This window comes from Misgurnus anguillicaudatus, chromosome 19 (assembly GCF_027580225.2).
Source record: "Misgurnus anguillicaudatus chromosome 19, ASM2758022v2, whole genome shotgun sequence".
Classification (NCBI taxonomy): Eukaryota; Metazoa; Chordata; class Actinopteri; order Cypriniformes; family Cobitidae; genus Misgurnus; species Misgurnus anguillicaudatus.
The window spans coordinates 49,347,653-49,368,248 of NC_073355.2; the positions used below are offsets into that span (position 1 = coordinate 49,347,653).

The 20,596-nt window shown below is 36.8% G+C and overlaps 1 protein-coding gene across 3 annotated transcripts in view; it reads left to right on the top strand.

Annotated features, from left to right (window-relative positions):
• The first annotated feature begins 10,391 nt into the window (after positions 1 to 10,391).
• LOC129423053 (uncharacterized) overlaps positions 10,392 to 20,596 on the top strand; it is a 195,797-nt gene continuing 185,592 nt past the window's right edge. Inside the window, exons 1-2 of one of the 3 annotated variants that reach the window (XM_073856568.1) lie at positions 10,392 to 10,693; positions 11,159 to 11,377. In XM_073856568.1, the coding sequence (XP_073712669.1) occupies positions 11,227 to 11,377 (151 nt within the window). In that variant the 5' untranslated portion in view covers positions 10,392 to 10,693; positions 11,159 to 11,226. The remainder of the gene's footprint in view (positions 10,694 to 11,158; positions 11,378 to 20,596) is intronic. The other 2 variants (XM_073856570.1, XM_073856569.1) reach the window with 2 other exon arrangements.

Sequence of the window (20,596 nt, forward strand, 5' to 3'; positions counted from 1 at the left end):
CTGTTATCGGAGCTCCGTCGAGTTCATCATCCAAATCCTATTTTCTTACTATCTTGTTACTATCTATATAATATAACTTACTAGTTCATCTTAGGAATACTTTAGCGTGACGATTATTCAACAGTATTTATAACTAAATCGATTTATCACTGGTAAACACTTAGTGTTAGCATATAGCCCGCTAGCTTCAACAAACGTGCCGGCTGAAGTTTGTTTACCGTTTCCTCACTGTTTGTTTACTGTAAATCTGCCTTCCTTTTCGATCTAATGGCGGACTCATCCGATGTATGTTTTTCAGACCTTTCCTCACCAGAGCGGGAAGCTGTGGAGGAGTTGTGTCCCGGCATTAGCACCAGGCGGTACAGCATGCCTCACATCACCCTGGCTCCTGACACCCGGAGACGGACGAGGCAGCCAGCGAGCGAGCACCGGTCTCGATGCAGCTTCACGGACCGCGTTCAGGTGAACAGAGACGCCATCGCCCAAAATGAAAACGGTAAGACTCCGCTTGTCATTGTAACCTGCACTGCTTGCCACATGTACAGTTTAGCTTCTTCCGTCAGCACAGAGGGGTTTACATGTGTTAAGTGTATTGAAGTAGTAAGGCTGACGGAGAAGGTTGCAGAACTAGAAGCGCACATCCGAACGCTCGTTGAGGACAGTAAGACCGCTAATGCTAATGTTAATGTTTCAAACACTGTTTCGGGTGCGCCTACGGTAACGCGTAGTACACATAGCTCGGTTCCGGCAACTGAGTTAACACGGCCGACTAACTGGGTGACTGTCAGGCGGCGTAGTCATATTCGATGCCCATTGAAGTCCCCCCTAGTAATTTCTAACAGATTCGACATTCTAAACAATACACCGGCTGAGACATCTGTTAAAGGTGCCCTTGTTATTGGAGACTCGATACTTAAGAACGTGAACATTGAGGCACCAGCCACCATAGTTGACTGTATACCGGGAGCCAGATCGTCTGACATTAGATCCAAACTTAAAGTACTGGCTAATGCTAAGCGTAAGTTTTCTAAAATTGTTATTCATGCCAGCGCAAATGACACCAGACTCCGCCAGTCAGAGATCACCAAAGATACTATTAAAGAGGTGTGTGAAATTGCAAAAACAATGTCAGATAATGTAATTTGCTCTGGTCCCCTCCCTGCCTACCGGGGTGATGAAACTTATAGCAGATTAGTGTCTCTTCACCACTGGATGTCAAAATGGTGCCCTCAGCATAACGTAGGGTTTATAGATAATTGGAAACACTTCAGGGGGAGACCTGACCTGCTAAAGAGAGATGGCCTTCATCCGTCATCGGAAGGAAATGCTATACTCTCTAGAAATCTGACCAATACTCTAAATTCTAATACAGTTTGACTACCCAGGGCCCAGGTCAGGAAACAGATAGATCGGCCTACCCGTCCATCTGTTAGTAGCTCTGACATGTCAAGATCACATATATCCCAGAACTTAGAGTCTATCTTACCAGAGTATCAACACATTTCAACTGTGTGCGTTCCTCGAACAAACGAATACAGAGCACCGTTTAACTCGTCTCGTACAAATCTTACTAACATAAAATTAGAAAACAATACGTTTACAGATGAACCTCGAATGTTAAAATTCGGCCTTCTTAACATTAGATCGCTTACCAATAAAGAACCTATTGTCAATGAAATAATTACTGACCAAAATTTAGATGCACTCTCTTTAACAGAAACCTGGCTTAAAGCAGACGATTACATTAGTTTAAACGAATCCACCCCACAAGACTAATATTATAAACATGAACCGCGTTTAAAGGGGAGAGGGGGTGGTGTAGCTACAATATACAAATTTTTTTTTAAAGTAAACCATAAATCCAAACTAAAATTTAATTCATTTGAAATAATGCTATTAAATATGGAAATAACTGATCGTAACCATAAACAGCTCTCTTTTGTCCTTGCTACAATCTATAGACCTCTGGGCCATCATGTAGATTTTCTTAAAGAAATATCAAATTTCCTGTCTGACCTCGTAGTCACTGTAGATAAAGCTCTTATCGTTGGTGACTTTAATATACATGTTGATAACCCAACAGATACATTAGGATTAGCATTTATGGATATTCTAAATTCTCTCAATATTAGACAAAACGTGACAGGGCCCACACATACTCATAGGCACACATTAGACTTAATTCTGTCACTCGGGCTCAATATTAATGAAATCGAGATATTACCTCAGAGCGATGCAGTTTCAGACCATTGCCTTGTCTCATACACGGTACTTCTAGATATGATCACTCGATCCACAATACGCTACCGACTAGCCAGAACAATAATTTCCACCACTAAAGATAACTTTATTAGCACTCTTCCAGACCTGTCCCAAATGAAACATGTAGCAGATAACCCTGAAGATCTAGATATTGTAATAGAAAACCTGAACAGTATTTGTTCTAACACATTGGATGCCGTAGCTCCAATTCGAAAAAAGAGAATCAAAGAAAAAACGCCAGCTCCATGGTATGATCATCACACAGCAGCACTCAAAAAGGCAACTAGGAAAATGGAAAGAAATTATAGAAGCACAAAGTTAGAGGTATGGCGTGCAGCATGGAAAGAGAGTGTTAAACACTACAGACAGGCTATAAAAATCGCCAGATCTACGTATCTCAGCAATCTTATTAAAGAAAATCATAATAACCCTCGCTTCCTCTTTAGCACAGTTGCGAAACTGACTAGAAATAAAGAACAAACAGAACCCACTAATAAACTCCCACACAATAGTAACGACTTCATGAACTTCTTTACTAAGAAAATTATGATTATTAGGGAAAACATTGTAGGTACTCAAGCAGCCACCACTCTACCCAGTAATACATTTAATGCTTGCCTACCATACGAACATCTTGAGTCATTTAAACCTACTACAATAGATGAGCTATCTAAATTAGTAGCATCATCCAAATCATCGTCCTGTATATTGGACCCTGTTCCCACAAAATTACTCAAAGAGGTATTCCCTATAGTGTCTAACCCAGTACTAAATCTCTTTAACTCATCATTAGAATTAGGCTACGTTCCTACAGCTTTCAAACTAGCAGTTATTAGACCGCTCATTAAAAAACCAAACCTTGACCAGGGAGATCTAAATAACTTTAGACCAATCTCAAATCTCCCTTTTCTTTCCAAAATATTAGAAAAGGTAGTGGCAAGCCAGCTACGCACATTCTTAGCAAATAATAGTATGTATGAAAAGTTCCAATCAGGATTCAGGCCCCACCATAGCACAGAGACAGCGCTGCTTAGAGTTACAAATGACCTTCTCCTAACATCCGACCGTGGTGAAATATCACTCCTTATATTACTAGACCTTAGTGCAGCCTTTGACACAATAGATCACACAATCTTACTTAATAGGCTAGAAAACTATGTTGGTATCAGTGGTCAGGCGCTAGCTTGGTTCAGATCGTATCTAACCAATCGCTATCACTTTGTTTATGTAAATGAGGAGGAGTCACATCACTCCCTGGTTAAATACGGCGTACCGCAGGGATCAGTTTTAGGTCCTATCCTGTTCTCGTTATATATGTTACCTCTGGGAGATATTATCAGAAATCATAACATACAGTTTCACTGCTATGCAGATGACACACAGCTTTACATCTCCTCGCATCCTAGCGAAACACAAAATTTTTCTAAACTATCAGACTGCATCAGCGATATAAGTGACTGGATGTCACATAACTTTCTTATGCTAAACTCCAATAAGACAGAGATAATTGTTATCGAACCGAATCGCTACACTTGTAATATGACAGATTACAAGTTGCCCATAAATGGCTGCACTGTGGTGCCAACCTCCACGGTTAAGAATTTAGGTGTGATGTTCGACAGCAACTTATCCTTCGACAGCCATATCTCCAATGTCTGCCGCACAGCATTCTTCCACCTTAGAAATATCTCAAAAATACGCCATATGTTGTCTGCATCAGATGCAGAGAAGCTTATCCACGCTTTTATGACCTCTAGAATAGACTATTGTAACTCGTTACTCGGAGGATGCCATGCAAAACAGGTCAACAAGCTTCAGCTAGTTCAAAACGCTTCTGCAAGAGTTCTTACTCGAACTAAGAAGTATGACCGCATAAGCCCAATTCTGGCATCTTTACACTGGCTACCAGTTAAATATCGTATACAATTTAAAATATTACTAATCACCTACAAAGCCTTAAATGGCCTAGCACCCTCATATCTTAGAGAATTATTATCAGAATACAATCCATCACGTGCATTGCGGTCACAAAATTCTGGCCTCTTAATTATCCCTAAAATATCAAAAGTGTCTAAAGGTGGCAGATCCTTTTCCTACTTAGCCCCTAAGCTATGGAATGATTTACCAACCGACGTCCGAAAATCAGAGACAGTAGATAACTTTAAATCTAGACTTAAAACTTTTCTCTTTAACAAGGCTTTCAAATAGTTGTTTTAACAATGGTACTTATCTCCTAATAGCTAGCTTGTACAACCTAATAAATAAATAAATTAATGAATAAATTAAAACCTTTTTTTCGTCAACACTTCAAAGCATGGTAAATCTCATTAATACTCTTTAGTAATATGCTGAAACTTTGAATTGGTTTTCGATTGAGTCTTAACTGCCAAATATGGCCGGCTTGCAATTTTGGCCTTTTCCCATGACCTTAAAATAGTATGTCATACAGAACCGTTTGCCACTGTACGTTAGCATTAACGACGGCAGTGGGGCCTCTGGCCTTAGTCAAACGAGTTCTGTTTCCGTTTCTAAAATCATTAACTATATGTAGTACACTTAACCAGCAATAGTTAGCCTGTCCGGAACCGAGCTGACTAAAACCACATTACTGTGTGACACCTGTGTGAACGGCCCCTACGCTAATAAGATTTTGTGTCTCTCTCCCTGTCTCGTCCTTGATCCCGAGGACGAGACAAACAGATCCAGTTCCGGTACATGTGAAAGTCGGCACACAACTGATCTACTAGCTGTTCTTCAACGTGATGTCCAGCTGATGCCTGACCAAAGACCACCGGCAGAACCCGCTTAATCTCCGCTTAATCTCCGCTCAATCTCCTTCCGTTTCAATGTGTATATATGAAGAGTTTGGTTCCAAAACGCAATAAATCCATTTTGACAAATTTTGGTAAAAACGTGTTTTCTATACCAAGAAAGTGACAAGATGAAAACAACTATTTTCTGTTACAAACTTTCACACAGCATCTTTAGGTTATAAAAACATAAAAAATTCAAATCCATAAGTTGATTTTCAAAGATTTATTATAAAAACGGATTATTTTTTCCACAAAATGCAACAAATCCATGACAAGTTTTTATTCAAAATGCTATAAATCTATTGAATCAATAGCCTATATAAATGTGCATTCATCTTTGCCATGTTATATTCATTTAGTTGACTAGTTGTACACACTAATTAAAAATCTAAACATTAATGGCATTAATCAAAACACTTACTTTGTCATATTAAGAACCCTGTCATTGCGGTTACTTGACGTCCTCGCTTAAAGGGATACTTCACCGATTTAGCATTCAGCTTTGTATCTGTAGAAACCCGGCAGTATTACTGAATGACCATGTTTCCCTCCCTCATTTCCCCCTGAGAGGAGAGATATCTGCATTTTGGTTCTGCAAAAAAGTCCTCCGATGATGTAATATGATGATTTTTGCATCATCGGAGGACTTTTTTGCAGAACCAAAATGCAGATATCTCTCCTCTCAGGGGGAAATGATGGAGGGAAACATGGTCATTCAGTAATACTGCCGGGTTTCTACAGATACAAAGCTGAATGCTAAATCGGTGAAGTATCCCTTTAACGTCTTTCACAGAGATCAGCTGTAAAATGTTTTTGGTCCTGCTCGATTTTCGTTGACTTTGAGTAAAATTATGGAAAGTTTTTCATAAGATCCTCTGGGGTCAATGTGTTAGCATGAGAAGCTTGCTGTCGGGAGAACAAGCACCCGTCTCCCGAGTGCCTCTCAGGGAAAATATTAGATGCTGATGGCTTACGTTTCTTTCCCATCACAGAAAACCATCACAGGTTTAGCGATGCAATTAAAGTATTATTTTGTTTTGTTTGTTGATCACGAAGTACAAAGTAGATGAGGAAAACTAGGACTCTGTGTACTACGCGCGTCCGCCATTGCTTGTTTACATTGCGTGAACGGTGGGCTGTAATATCAGAAATGGAGTTATTGCGTTCTGTTAAAAAGGGGGAGTGGCGTTTGTCGCATTTTGGGAAAAAAGGGAGAAAAGATGACAGAATAACACGGCGGATATTGGATTTTGCGTAAAATTAAGAATTTACTTTTAACTACTGACCTGATATAATGCTGATTTTGGCAGTAACTCATTTTTTTCAAAAATGGCGTTTATTGCGTTTTGGAACCAAACTCTTCATATATATATATATACCTCCCAAGGGTTTTTTCCTCCTATGACTTTTTTTACTTCCCCGGCTAAAATTCCGGGGTTTTTTTCTCCGAGGGGGTTTTTCACCCCGGGGAGGCAGCCTTTTTGGGCTTAACTTCTATACGTTACATTAGTAATACGTTTGTTTATAATGTTGATTTATAGCCGTAGCAAATTTAACTGCTTGTGCTATCGTTTATTATGTTGTGCTATCTGTCCATTTTCTGTGCTTTTCACTGCATCTATTATGTAAAGCTGCTTTGATACAATTACCAAATTGTGAAAAGCGCTATATAAATAAAATTGAATTGAATTGAATTGAATGGGAAGGACTGGCGTATAATATCCATTAGGGGTGGAACAATACATGTATTCGTTTCGAACCGAATCGGTACGGGGGTCACGGTTCGGTGCATGAATTTAAACGGAGAATACACGGTATGAAAATTAAAAAAAACTTGCGTGCAAAATAATTAATGTAATGCGGAACTAATGTTAGATCCGCGGGTTCTTTATGGACAGCTAATCTGTTGCCCCGCTTTAGCTCTGAAGCTCTGATTGGCGCCGATGCAGCCGAGCTCCGCCTATGTGTGCGCTCTATCAGAGACCGTCTACATTCTGGCACTCTGCAGTTTTTTGTCAGGTTTACGGTCCAGTGAGTGAAATAGCAGCGACAGCGAGTATGGCAAATGGTGGTGAGGATCCGCCGGCCCCTTTAAGATCGCAAGTTTGGCAAAACTTCAGTTTTCCAGTCAGTTACAATAGTACAAGCGAGAGAGTGGTGGAAAAGACGAGGACTGTGCGTCGGCGTTGTTCAGCAGTTGTTAGGTATGTGAGTGGAAATACATCTAATCAGGGCTCTCAAGTCTCACGCATTCACCTTGACACACACGCATTTCAGTCAGTTCAAATGCCACACTTTGTATTTCTCACGCTGAGAAGTAGGAGATAAATTGTCCTGCTATATACAACAGGCATACGCAGGGCAGTTCTGTCGAGTTCAGCTGCTTTCAGTTTTTTAAGTGTGCTAAACTTTACGCAACGCCATCAGCGTCAGAGTACCGCGAGAAATCTTGCGGAGGAGGCTGATTTCAAATCGCTCTCGCGTTACTCTGACGTCATCCACTTGTCGTTTCTTGCAGCGCCTCGTGAAGTCGTACACACCTATTAATTCATCCTACAAGCCTATTTTTTGTTCTTTAGTACATTAATATGAAATAAGGCCAAAAATGTAATTTAAAAATGTATTTAGGTAACACTTGTAATACATTTGAACCCCTATTTGTATGAAAGATGAGTACAAGATTACTTAAAGTGGTATATATTTTTGAAATACGAGATAGTATGTTAAATGCATTTCAGTTCATATTCATGACATCTCAAAATAACACTGATAAGGACACCTATGTTTTTAAGATTAGCTTAAAAAAAATGCCTTCTTCATTTTTGTTTTGCTTTTTTCCTCCATTGTACCGAAAGTGAATCGAACCGTGAAGCCTGAACCGAGGTACGAACCGAACCGGGACTTGTGTGTACCGTTCCACCCCTAATATCCATGCCAAATTGGAATTTGGGCGTATGTATTGCGTGATTTTCACACTTTGTGCTATTTATACCCAACTCTGTGAGACTGGGTTTGATAATGTGTCTGTGTATACAGCAGAACTTATTGCCATTCTGGTAGCACTTCATTAGGTGGAGGATGTAAAACCAAGGTCAGCAGTTATCTGTTTTGATTCATATGCAGCACTTTCAAGCCTTGCAAGTGGACTAAAATCAACTAGGCAAGATATTATATATAATATTCTTGTAAGTTTATTGAGAAATAGTAATTCTTATTAGTAAGTCTTATTATGTTTCTGTGGGTCCCTGCTTATGTGTGAATGGGGGCTAATGAATTGGTTAACAAACTAGCTAAGAAAGCTTTAAATCATGCAGATGTTGACATACAAGTGGCTCTTAGTTAAAAAGAGGTCACTTGTAATAAATGGCAAGAAGCATGAAATATTGATAGCAAGAGCAGACATCTTAATAGCGTTCAGCTACTTGCTGGAAATGGAAGAAGTGCATTTAAGAACAGAAAAGAAGATATCATCATTTCACGTCTTCGAATCTGACATTCTGGACTAAATAATTCCCTATTTAAAATAGGAAATCATGCAACTGGTAAATGCAGACATTGTGATCAAACAGAGACAATAGAGCATATTTTATTTACATGTCAAAACAGTATGAAAATTAAAAAATATCACTTATTCAGGAAATGGAAAAAATTGGCTTAAAACATATAATATACAAAGCTTTTTGGAATGTAATTTAGAGCAATAGAAGAAGTATAGAGCCATTATAAAATTTGTTAAAGAAATCGGGTTATATGGGATAATTTAGTGATTTTATTCCTTGCATGTCTGTGCTCCACACTCCAGTACAGCAGGAGGCGGTAGTGCACCATAAGTTCAGTTACCAACCGCCATAAAACTCCAGAAGAAGAAGATTCGAATCAAAAGACTCGTAAATGTTTTGAAGCCCCGCGAATCAGTGTTTAAAGCGACCCTCACTAGAGTCTGATGTCTTCAGTCACGTGTAAATGCATCGGTGTACATTAAACAATAAATCCGTCTTCGATTATTTTATTGGTTTGTCAGCAGAAGACAGGATTTCTTAATACGCTAACGGTTAGCATTGAGATAAAGTGGAAAATCTGACACGGACTCACTGTTGTCTCTGGAGCAGGGATTCATTGTCCGGACAGCGTCATAAACATCTCCTGACTCATACAGTTGTGTACTTTGAGGTAATGTCCAGCACGTTTAATACCAATATTATTAAATGTTTTTACCCATGTATTATAAGGTGACCAGATTTTTAAAATGAAAACCGAGGACATTTACTAGTTCAATGGTCAAAATATGATTAAAATACAATTTGTTGTTATCTATGAATAAATGGGGGACAACCCGTTTTTTGAAAGTTTTCTTTTTATTGTTGTGGGTTCACTGCAAAAAATGACTTGACTGACTTATTTACTTCTTACTTAATAGTATTTTTGTCTTGCTACAAATATCTTAAAAATTATTAAATCAAAATGCATTTTTTTGATAAACAAAATCCCCTAACAAAAAAATCTAGCTTTAAGACAAAAAATTATAAATTCAAGTGAATCTGTGGTTAAAACATGCAAAAAATCTGCCAATGATAAGACATTTTTTCTTTAAATTAAGTGTTGGCAGATTTTTTTGCTTGTTTTAAGCACAAATTTGATATTTTTGGTCTAAAAACTAGACTTATTTTCTTTGGTCATTTTGCTCAACAAATCCTGATTTAAGAATTTTTCTATACTTGTACTGAAAACAAGAGAAAAATACCAACAAGAAAGTCGTTTTTTGCAGTGTTTCCAATACAATTATTGGACATTTTCTGAATCCGAAATCTAACTTTTTCCCTTTTTTTATACAATGCACCAAGACATACTTCATCAAACATTACACTACTTCAGCTGATTTCATAGCATTGTAAACGTGAAAAACAGAAGGAATAAGGCAAAATGTAAAATATTTAACATTACGTTACCTACACAAAACAAATTCTCAGTAACAGTTACCATGCTGTGACAGTTCACTTTACAACAACTTTGGTTTATTACTTTAACATGAGTAGTTACCTTAACCCCCGATAACTTTGACTGTTTTCATATCTTATGATAACTTGATTGATGATAACTTGATGGCGCTTTCTTGTGTGTCTTGTATTAAATTCTTCTGCACTAAAGAAGTGAAGCGCAACCAAGTAATCAGTGTAGCTCGCGGCCCCCTCTGCTGGTGAAAATAATCATTACATGATTGCTCCGGTCTGGTACTACAGAGGCTACACAAAGGTTTTTCAATGTATTTGCTGCTTGTTTTGGACGTGTTGTAAAACGGGGACATTTCCGGGGACAGAACACCAAAAACGGGACTGTCCCTGGAAAATGGGGATGTCTGGTCACCTTAATGTATTATGAACCAGTGTACTGTGGAGATCGAGGACTAAAAACAGAAGATGTGTGCTATTCAGAAAACTTAACAAATTACTTGAGATCTGCATCTGTATTTATTACTTCTTATTTTAGTTCTTACATCTATCGACTAACGTTAGGGGAGAGCAGGGGTTCAAAGTAAGGCTCTTTGGGTGATTCCCCTCCATTTTCCAGACTTTGACTACCACAGAAGCCACACTTGCATTTGACCTCAAGGATTACATCAAGTAAATTTTGATGATAAACTTGTATAAATATATTTGATCTATGGTATTATAGTTTAACTAGCAAATACCAAAATGTGTTTATACAGTAGCTAGCCAGTAGATAGTTACCTAAATGTAAGCAAGCACTATTATAATAACTATAATAAGGTTTATTATGCTTTTAATGAAAGTTTCTTAGTGAAAGACTTTAATTACTGCTTACAATTAAATCAGTCAAGGCGTCATTTTTAGCATTTGTATAACTTGCATGCATGTCTGCTTATGACCAAACAATATGTTTATATAGATTTTATTATGTTTTGTATATGATAGATTATATAAATTTTCCCAAATGTAAAAAAATCCCAGCATCCACAGATGAAAAATAAATCAAATAATATAAATGTTCTTGTAATCTGGGTACTAACTAAAACAATCAATAATTCGGTTTTATGGCGACTTTGATGTCTCTTCTTTTATCTCTAGTTCACACCCATAGAGTGAAAGTGATTGAGATCTTCAGTGAAGCTCCTTCTACAACAATCTACCAATAAATGCTGGAGTCAAACACACAGAGAAATCACTCCATGTGTGACAACAAAAATCTTCATGACATAATGTTGATGCTGGTGAAAGAGGAGCTTGAGAAGATGACAGATCCACAACCATGCAGAATAAAGAATGAAGATACTGAGGAACAAATAGGTTGGTCTCTATTTTTCAATCTTTATTATTGATGGTTGAATAATAATCATAAAAATATTGAGAAACATGAGGTGAAAATAAACTAGAAACATGAGATGATAACTTTCTGCATCTATAATAGATTCAGTAGAATTAGATTGAAACATCACGTAAAGAGTTTTATCCAAAGCAACCTTCAGTGGATTGAATGACTGTGTAGATGCAATGCTCTACTACAGTTAAACCTCATGTTGTGTTCACGTCTTTATGGAGATCATTTTCTTTTACCCAAAAATAGTAGTTAATGTTACTGCATCAGATTGAAATTTATGGACTTTGTTTACAAAGACTATACAAAATTGGCGCTTTTTAAAAAAAAATCCCCCACCTTGTTACACTTGAGGTGTTTTTAGTCATAAATGACCGGCCTGCAGAAAATAGTTTATAATCAGGGTCTTCTAATGTCTCAGACAGAAGAGAGAAAAGGAAGAGATGCACATTGTGTGCCCCAAAAGATGTCCAAACAACCACTGTCGGTTTTAAATGCAAAACACCCTTTTTTTAACTGTAGTAAAACCATGGTTAATGTTTGTAAGGGAATACTGAATGCAATAAAATGTTTACATGCAGTTAAGGGAATCAATTGTATACTATGATACTCACAAAGATTGCTATTTTCAGATTTTTTGCTATTATTAAAAGAGAGTCCAATCTATAAGCATAGACTTCATTCATTAACTCGTACTAGCGAGCATAGTAATGATGATGCAGCGTATAGAAGAGAGATCTAAGTTGAGACAATTTTATGTGAATTCAAACATTTAAATTGTATATATACACAGGTGCTGGTCAACAGAAAATAGCAGTTTGTCATAGAAGCAAAAGAGCTCGAAAAGAAATCTATAATCATATTTATTATCGGTAATCTTCAATTTTGCTTTGCATTTTTTATTTGGGAGGTTTTACTGTCGCTGGAGGAAGCCATTACTGTGTGTCCACCTGAGTAACATTAAAGAAATGTTGGATGCGTTAACAAATATGACATTTAATTAATATGACAGAGATGCACGTTTCTAGCCCATCTAAAATAAAACAGACAGGAGATCAAGTGATTGACGTTGGGACCTCTCATTACATTTACATGACGTTTACGTTAGGTATTAAGCAGACGCTTTCATATAGAGATTTAAAAAGTGAGAAAGGAAAGCGTGAAGATGTGTCATTATGTAGCATCTTCTTTATATGTGTAGAAAAAAATAAGTAGGCTATAATTAAGCAATATCGCTGGAGGAGAAGTGTGCTATTGCTCTATATCAGGGGTGGCGACCGTCGGTCCTGGAGAGCCGCAGTCCTGCAGATTTTAGCTCCATAAGAGGTAGGTTTTAAATGATCAATAATGTCTTTACAGAGCTCCAGTGAAATTGGTTGAAAGGCATTAAAGGGAGTCAGTTCCTCTGATATGTGGGGAGGAGAGTTGACCTTAGAAGATAGATTAGATCTCAGCTTGACAATTTTTTTCATTGAAAAATGCACAAAATAGGTCACACACGGCTGTTGAAGGGGCAGGAAAGATGTTTACAGGTGTGCTAAAAACAGAAAAAAGGTCCGAGGCTTATTTAAGTTATTGTCAATCACTTCTGATAGGTATTTTACTTTAGCAGCTTTAACTGTTTTCTGGTACACGCGTGTGGAGTCTCTCCAAATTTCGTAGGAAACCTGTAGCTTATCCTTTCCCCATTTTCGCTCGGCTTTCCTACAGTCTTTTTTAAGAGATCGTGTTGAATCAGTAAGCCTTGGTTGAGGTTTTGTTACAGTACGTTTTAGGTGGGGCAGTAAGTTTTAAAGCATTTAAACATTTTTGATTAAAACAGTCCAGCTGATGGTTCACATCAAATTTAGGTGAAAGAGATGGCAGTGGGAATCCACTTGAGGCATATGCAGCAGAAAAAATCTCACCTGACTGGGAAGAGAGATGGCGCTTCATAGTTGTGGAGGTGGGGGTGCAGCAGCAACCAATCCGGGCAGTTCGGCAAAAAAGAGAACTGACTTGTGATCGGAAAAGCTGACTTCACTGATTTCCATATCAAAGATGTCAAAACCATATAAAAGAACCAACACTAAAGCTTTTTTACTGTGACAGTTTTACGCAATTAAGAAGAAAATATTTTGCATACTTAATCGAATGTACTCATTATATGTTCTGCCATGATTAATATTTACTAATGCTTCCTGTAAATCATTTTAAATGATTGATTTTAACATTTAAAATGATAATAGATATAGCAAAAAGCACTATACACATTTAATTACAGTACTATCGGACAGATATCGGTATCAGCTGATATACGGATTTCTGGTATCGGAATCAGATCGGAAATGAAAAAGTGAGATCGGGACATCTCTAGTAACAACACAAGCAGCTGTAATCTCATATACTTTCATATGCATCACTTTAAATGCGTCATATCTCCCACTTGCGTTTTTAACAACTCACAAGTGGACAAAACGTGGCAAATCTAAAGGGGAATGTGTCTCTCTCATCCACTTATAATCCAATCGACCACTTGTTTTTGCACCGCACCCTTGTTTCTTTGTATTGCCTGACACACTATTTTTTTTTATTTTTATAAAAGGTGTTACAAAAAATACCCCTAAAACAACATCATTTATTGTAACATTATTTGGGGGCTCGTCCAGGATCTAAATAATATTTCCTGGAGTGTATTGAGTTGTTATTGAACTTGATTTCCCTTAAATCATTTAAAAGTAGACATTACAAACATTATGTAGACATTTACCTTTTGTTAGTATGACAAGAATTCGTTAAGTTACAGTAAATTTTTCGGACGCGTTTCTAAACGAAGTTCACTGAGGGAGAGAGAACAAAATGTGCAAATTGTTTATTTTCTTAATAGATACTTTAAAGTTTTAAATGATGTATAAATCATATCTGTATGTCCAAAATCAGCAGAGTAATCTAATCTAAGTCTCTTTGCGTAGTGATTGAAAAATAAAGAATTTGCGGTGCCTGCGCATTAATTAGGCCTATGATTAATTAGTTAAAAAAAGAAATGCAAAGCCAGTCCTAACTGAAAGAAAACAAGTTGACAAAAAGATAGAATCCAATGTTTGGTGATATTGGAAACACCAGAAGTGTTAAAGGGTTTTGAACACAGCACAAGATTTAAACTACAAGAGCAGAAATTGACAATAGAAATGACATAATGTACTTCACATTAAAAATAACATGAATACATGACATCTCAAATGTGTTTTATTACTCTGATTCATGAATATGAACTATTTACTGTCTTCATTTTAGATATGATGGAAGTGAAAGAGGAGAGTCAAGCTGAAGTGGATGAGAAACATCAGATTGTAAAAATAAATCATAATGTTTCACAGAAAGAAACTCTGAAGACAGAAGACATAAAGTGTGAAAATAGTTTCAGTGAAGATGAACGCCCTGAAGATCACAAGAGGACTCACAGTGAAGAGAAACCTTTCACATGTCAACAGTGTGGAAAGAGTTTCAGAAGAAAAGATCACCTTAACATGCATGTGAGGGTTCACACTGGAGAGAAACCTTACACGTGTCAACTATGTAAAAAGAGTTTCACCTCTCAATCGAACCTTAACCGCCACATGAAAACTCACAGTGGGGAAAAGCCACACGCATGCCATCACTGTGAAAAGAGTTTCATAGAAAAAAGTCAACTTAAGAAACACATAAGAATTCACACTGGAGAGAAACGTTTCATGTGTCCACAGTGTGAAAAGCGTTTCATAGATAAACGTGGACTTGAGATTCATGTGAGAAGTCACACTGGAGTGAAACCTTACATATGCTCTCAGTGTGAAAAGAGTTTTACATGTCAAAGTAATCTTATGAACCACATGAAAATTCACACTGGAAAAAAAACATTCACATGTCTTCAGTGTGAAAAGAGTTTCATAAATAAACATGGACTTAAAACTCACATGAGAAGTCACACTAAAGAGAAACCGTTCATATGCCATGAGTGTAAAAAGAGTTTCAAAACAAAAGCTTATATTAAAATACATGCAAGATTTCACACTCAATAGAAACCATTCATGTGTCAACAGTGTGGATATGGCAACAAAGTTTATAAATCAGCTGATGTCTTATTAATAAAACTGTGCGTAGGATCCTTACTTAAAGAGCCACACAGATCCAACATCAAAACTGACCTGTATTGCAGTGTGTCATGTAGCTGTCCATCAATGTAAACAATGTGCAAAGTAGTTGAACCGAAAAGTGCACGATTAATAAAGTTATTGGCATCTAAAGTAGGGAGTCGACTCTGAATTGCTTAAATGAGTCGTCATATGGATTGAATCTCCTGCCTGAATTTAACCACATAATACGTAATAACGTAATGGTTCAGTACCCACTTTATTTGGAACAACATGTGTCTCCTAACCATAACTTGTAAGTATGATTATAGCTACATATTTGCTTAAATGAGTGTAAAAATTTGAATGTCTGTTGTCGTTTTTATAACTTGGACTAATGATGAATGATTGTTGATGTTGTTTAAACTCTTAATATACTGTCAGAGAGTCACGTTAGCAAGTGGCTAACGTATGCTGCACTTACGGTTTTGCTATGACCCGGTTAGTTTACATAAATGCTTAAATGAGTGTAAAATGTTCGTTTCTGTCGTCGTTTTATTGCTTGAATTAATGATAAATGATGTGTATTGATCATATATCATATTTATATAAAAAGTAATATTATATATATATGAAGTATATATATATATATATATATATATGACATTGGAATTTATATTTATATGAAAATGCAGTTAGCAGTGTTTGAAAGGCACAAGGCTGAAATCAATTCTGTTTTGAATGTGTGGTTGACACTTTTGACAGCAGTGTGTTAGCATTTGAACAAAGTGCTGTAAATCCACAGTGTTGTGCAGGTTAGGATCGAACCCGGGAAATGCATGCGCTGCGTCATCATAATAAAATGCTTGTTGTTGTTGTTGTTGTTTAAACATCTGTTTGTCAACTACATGAGCTTTTAGGCTCACAATTGTCGATAACTATAGGCTATTCGGGTCTATTTAATAAAAAAAAATGGAATAGATATACCAAATAAATAATAAGAGATTCAAAAAATATATCAAGCCATAATATGCCACATTGTTTACATATAAAGATCTTTATTCAAATATATAAATTGTTCTTTGTTGATAAACTCAACCAGCTTCTTTTTACATATAATTTCTCCAGCCTTTGAAAACATTTTTCAAAATGTGTTACCCTACCTTTAAATCATGCAGATGTTGACATAGAAGTGGCAAGAAGCATGAGCTATTGATATTAAGAGCAGACATCTTAATAGCATTTATCTACTTGTTGGAAATGGAAGAAGTGCATTTAAGAACAGAAAAGAAGATATTATCATTTCACGTCTTCGAATCAGACATTCTGGACTAAATAATTCCCTTTTTAAAATAGGAAAGTATGCAACTGGTAAATGCAGACATTGTGATCAAACAGAGACAATATAACATTTTATTTACATGTCAACGTATGAATTTAAAAATATCACTTATTCAGGAAATGGAAAAAAATTGACTTAAAAAAGTATAATATACAAAGCTTTTTGGAATGTAATTTAGAGCAATTATAAAATTTTTAAAGAAATCGGGTTATACATGATAATTTAGTGTTTTTCCTTTCATGTCTGTGCTCCACTCTCCAGTACAGCAGGTGGCGGTAGTGCACCATAACCAACCGCCATAAAAGTCCAGAAGAAGAAAATTCGAATCAAAAGATTCATAAACAAAAGCTGTGTCTGAAACCGCTCCCTATCCACTATATAGTGCACTATATCGAGTGTCGGCCATTTTGTAGTGGTGTCCGAAACCTGAGTGAACAACTTCATTCCCTACATTCATTCACTACTTTTTACCCACAATGCACTCTGATTTTGAGGGTACATTCTATGGTACATTCGATGTACACTCGTTCACTCATATTTCCCATGATGCAATGGGAGACGAATGCGTAACTTGAATCTGCTGAAGGATACTGACAGTAAACATCAAACATTTTCTTGTTGTCAGTTATTTTCTACTTTTTGAAGATAAACAAATGAAAAATAATTGCGTTATCTTTTATTTAAAATCTAATACACATTTTTATTAAACAATAAATAAACAGCAGTAAATAAATATTATAAACAGTTTTGTTCTCTTTATTATCAACTAATAGGCTACAATAAACATGACAAATGTGAAAAACAGTAAGAAAGTAAACTTTACCATTTCACAGCACAATCAATAAAGCCACACAGGTGTTTTTGATGAATCTCTGCGACAGCTCTCGGACGCATGATATTTGCGTCAGTGTCCGAAATCGCTCACTCATTTTCATTTGCTTCTTCCCCATATAGTGGACTCAACTGTCATTCCCCATATAGGGAATAGTGAATGAGTGAACGAGGGAACGGTTTCAGACACAGCTATAGATATGTATATAAAGGCTAGATGGCTCGTCCGCGCTGCTGGCCAATTGAGTGCAACGTCCGCATTTTGGCGGCCATCTTACGACAGGGCGCTCACTCGTAGCATTGAGTTTTAATGATGCAGGTACTTTTAAATGACCATAACTTGCTTAATTTTTTACCGATTTTCAAACGGTTTGGTTTGTTACAAACGTCAAAGATGTACCTATGACACTGCATACCTATACTAAAAATAAAAAATAAATTCATGAAACATGTTAAAGCATCCAGAATTATAGCCACGTTAATAACGTTTGTAAAAATCCAAACCGTTTGAAAATCGGTAGAAAATTGAGCAAGTTATGGTCATTTAAAAGTACCTGCACCATTAAACTCAATGCTACGAGTGAGCGAGCGCCCTGTCGTAAGATGGCCGCCAGGTGATGCCGTTAGGGACTCCGCCTTGAGCCATCTAGCCTTTATATACATATCTATGTTCATAAAGGTGTGTTGAAGCCAGTCGCGTAGCTATGGGTGGGCCTGGGTGGGCCTTGGCCCACCCACCTGTCAGCTAGGCCCACCCCCCTGCCTATCCAGTAAAGCCTATTAGTTATCCTAATGAGTAAATTATGTTGCAATTATCACTATACTTGACCTATAAAATAAAAAAAATTAAACTCTTATTTGCTATTATAATAAAGTTAATTTTGTAAATAGTAGTGCAATAAGTAGCGCATTTCGAACAGCCTCCTCGCCCCTCCTACACCCCAGATCATAGAAATGAACACCCGGTTTAAGGCTGACACGTAAGGAATAATGAGAGCTGCGCTGCTTCATTGTCTTAGAATGAAGGTCACGAAGACCTTCGGTGAGAAGACTTTATTACAGCTTGATGGTGCACCCTTTAACATTACCGTTGAGGATTCTGAACATAAGGTGTTGATTCAGCAGCTAAAAAAAGAAAACTCTTTGCCGATAACACTTGCGCCCACTTTTGCGCCCATGAGCCTTCTGGTCTGAAAACGAGTTGTGTTCAGGCGCATTGTTGGTGAGTTGCTATTTTGAAGCAAATAAAATAGACTACGTCACTGACCAACTAAAACCTGCTCTTAAGTCAATGGAGCAATATTGCTTTTGTTATTTAATGAGCGCGTTAGTAATATGCGCCTACGGGACGACAACGCGCATTTGGTTTTCACACGGATCATGCGCAGCAGCACACAAACGTTTAAAATATGAAAAAATCAAAGGATTAAAATGTTAAAATGTTTAAAAACATTATTATTGAGTGTCTTGACTTAATGAGGACCGAGTATGAGACGTTAGAAGGCGTATAAAGCTGCTTCACCTGTAGCCTGGTAAGTAATTAAATGTTTTGCTTTAAACAAATGCAAATATTGCATTTATTTAAAAAAAATTAATGCTACCCCACATATTTATTATATATGATGACTTTGTACCTGTGGATATGATGAGATGAGAACCGTTTTTATGTTATGCTTAAATTTCAAAACACCCGGCGCTGTTCTAGTGCTGAAACGGCACGTTTGTAAATTATTGATCTCCTGTTCGTTACAAATAAACTATTTTTAAAGTACAAACCTTTTCTTGCATATTTGTAAATTATTTTTTGAGATTAACCCGATCATGCTCTCCATACATTTACAACAATTAAAAGCCTGCTATTTTTACTTCCATGACTGAAAGAAAACGACTTTAAAAAGTTTAAATGAAGAATTTCGTTGCAAAACAATATAACTACGTTTTTAACATTTTTGTCAAATTATTATTATGTTATCAGGTTATTATTTTGTTTTATAATGCTACTTAGCTGTATTTTTTAAGTTATGAAGGTTTAAATCAAAATAAACCAACTGCAGTTGAATTGATATTTATTGGAATGCACAACCAAAACACGATTGCTGAAGAAAAGCGGAATTATGTATTTTTGCAACGAAACTCTAAAAATACTTTAAATATAAGCCTAATTTGTTGGTATTTGAAAAGTACAAAGCTTTTCTTGCATATTTGTAAAATATTCTTTGAGATAAGACTGATCATCTGGGCTATCAATACATTTACAGCAATGAAAAGCCTGCTATTTTTACTTCCATGACTGAAAGAAAACGACTTTTAAAGGTTTTAATACCAAAAATTAACAATTTCATTACAAATACAAACAACTAAATTTTTTATATCAATCTTAAACTGGTGGTCTTCTTCCTCCGCTTAGTTTTTTAGTTTACAAATTCTGCCAAAATATGGAATCGGGATGGCGCCACCAACTGGCTTTTAAAGGAGATGAGACTCTTATTGGTTTATTGCACATTGCGCTTAGATTGTTAAAATAGGGCCCATACAGGCTTTTGTTCTTAATAAACGGTGATATATTGAAGCTGGTGTAGTTGTGTGTTTGTATATTTTGATAACAGATGCATTTTGGGTTAAGGCCCACCTGATTTTCTCTGGGCCCACCCACATTGTGAACCCTGGCTACGCTAGTGGTTGAAGCCCCGCGAATCACCCTGCTGAAAAAAACAGCATACCAGCAAGACCAGCATATGTTGTGTTTTGGTGCTGGTTTGCTAGTGAACACCAGCTAAACCAGCATCAAACCAGCATCAGCACCAGCATTAGCACCAGCTAAACCAGCAACAAATCAGCATTAGCACCAGCTAAACCAGCATTAGCACCAGCATCCCATGCTGGTCATACCAGCATATGTTGTGTTTTGGTGCTGGTATGCTGTGACCACC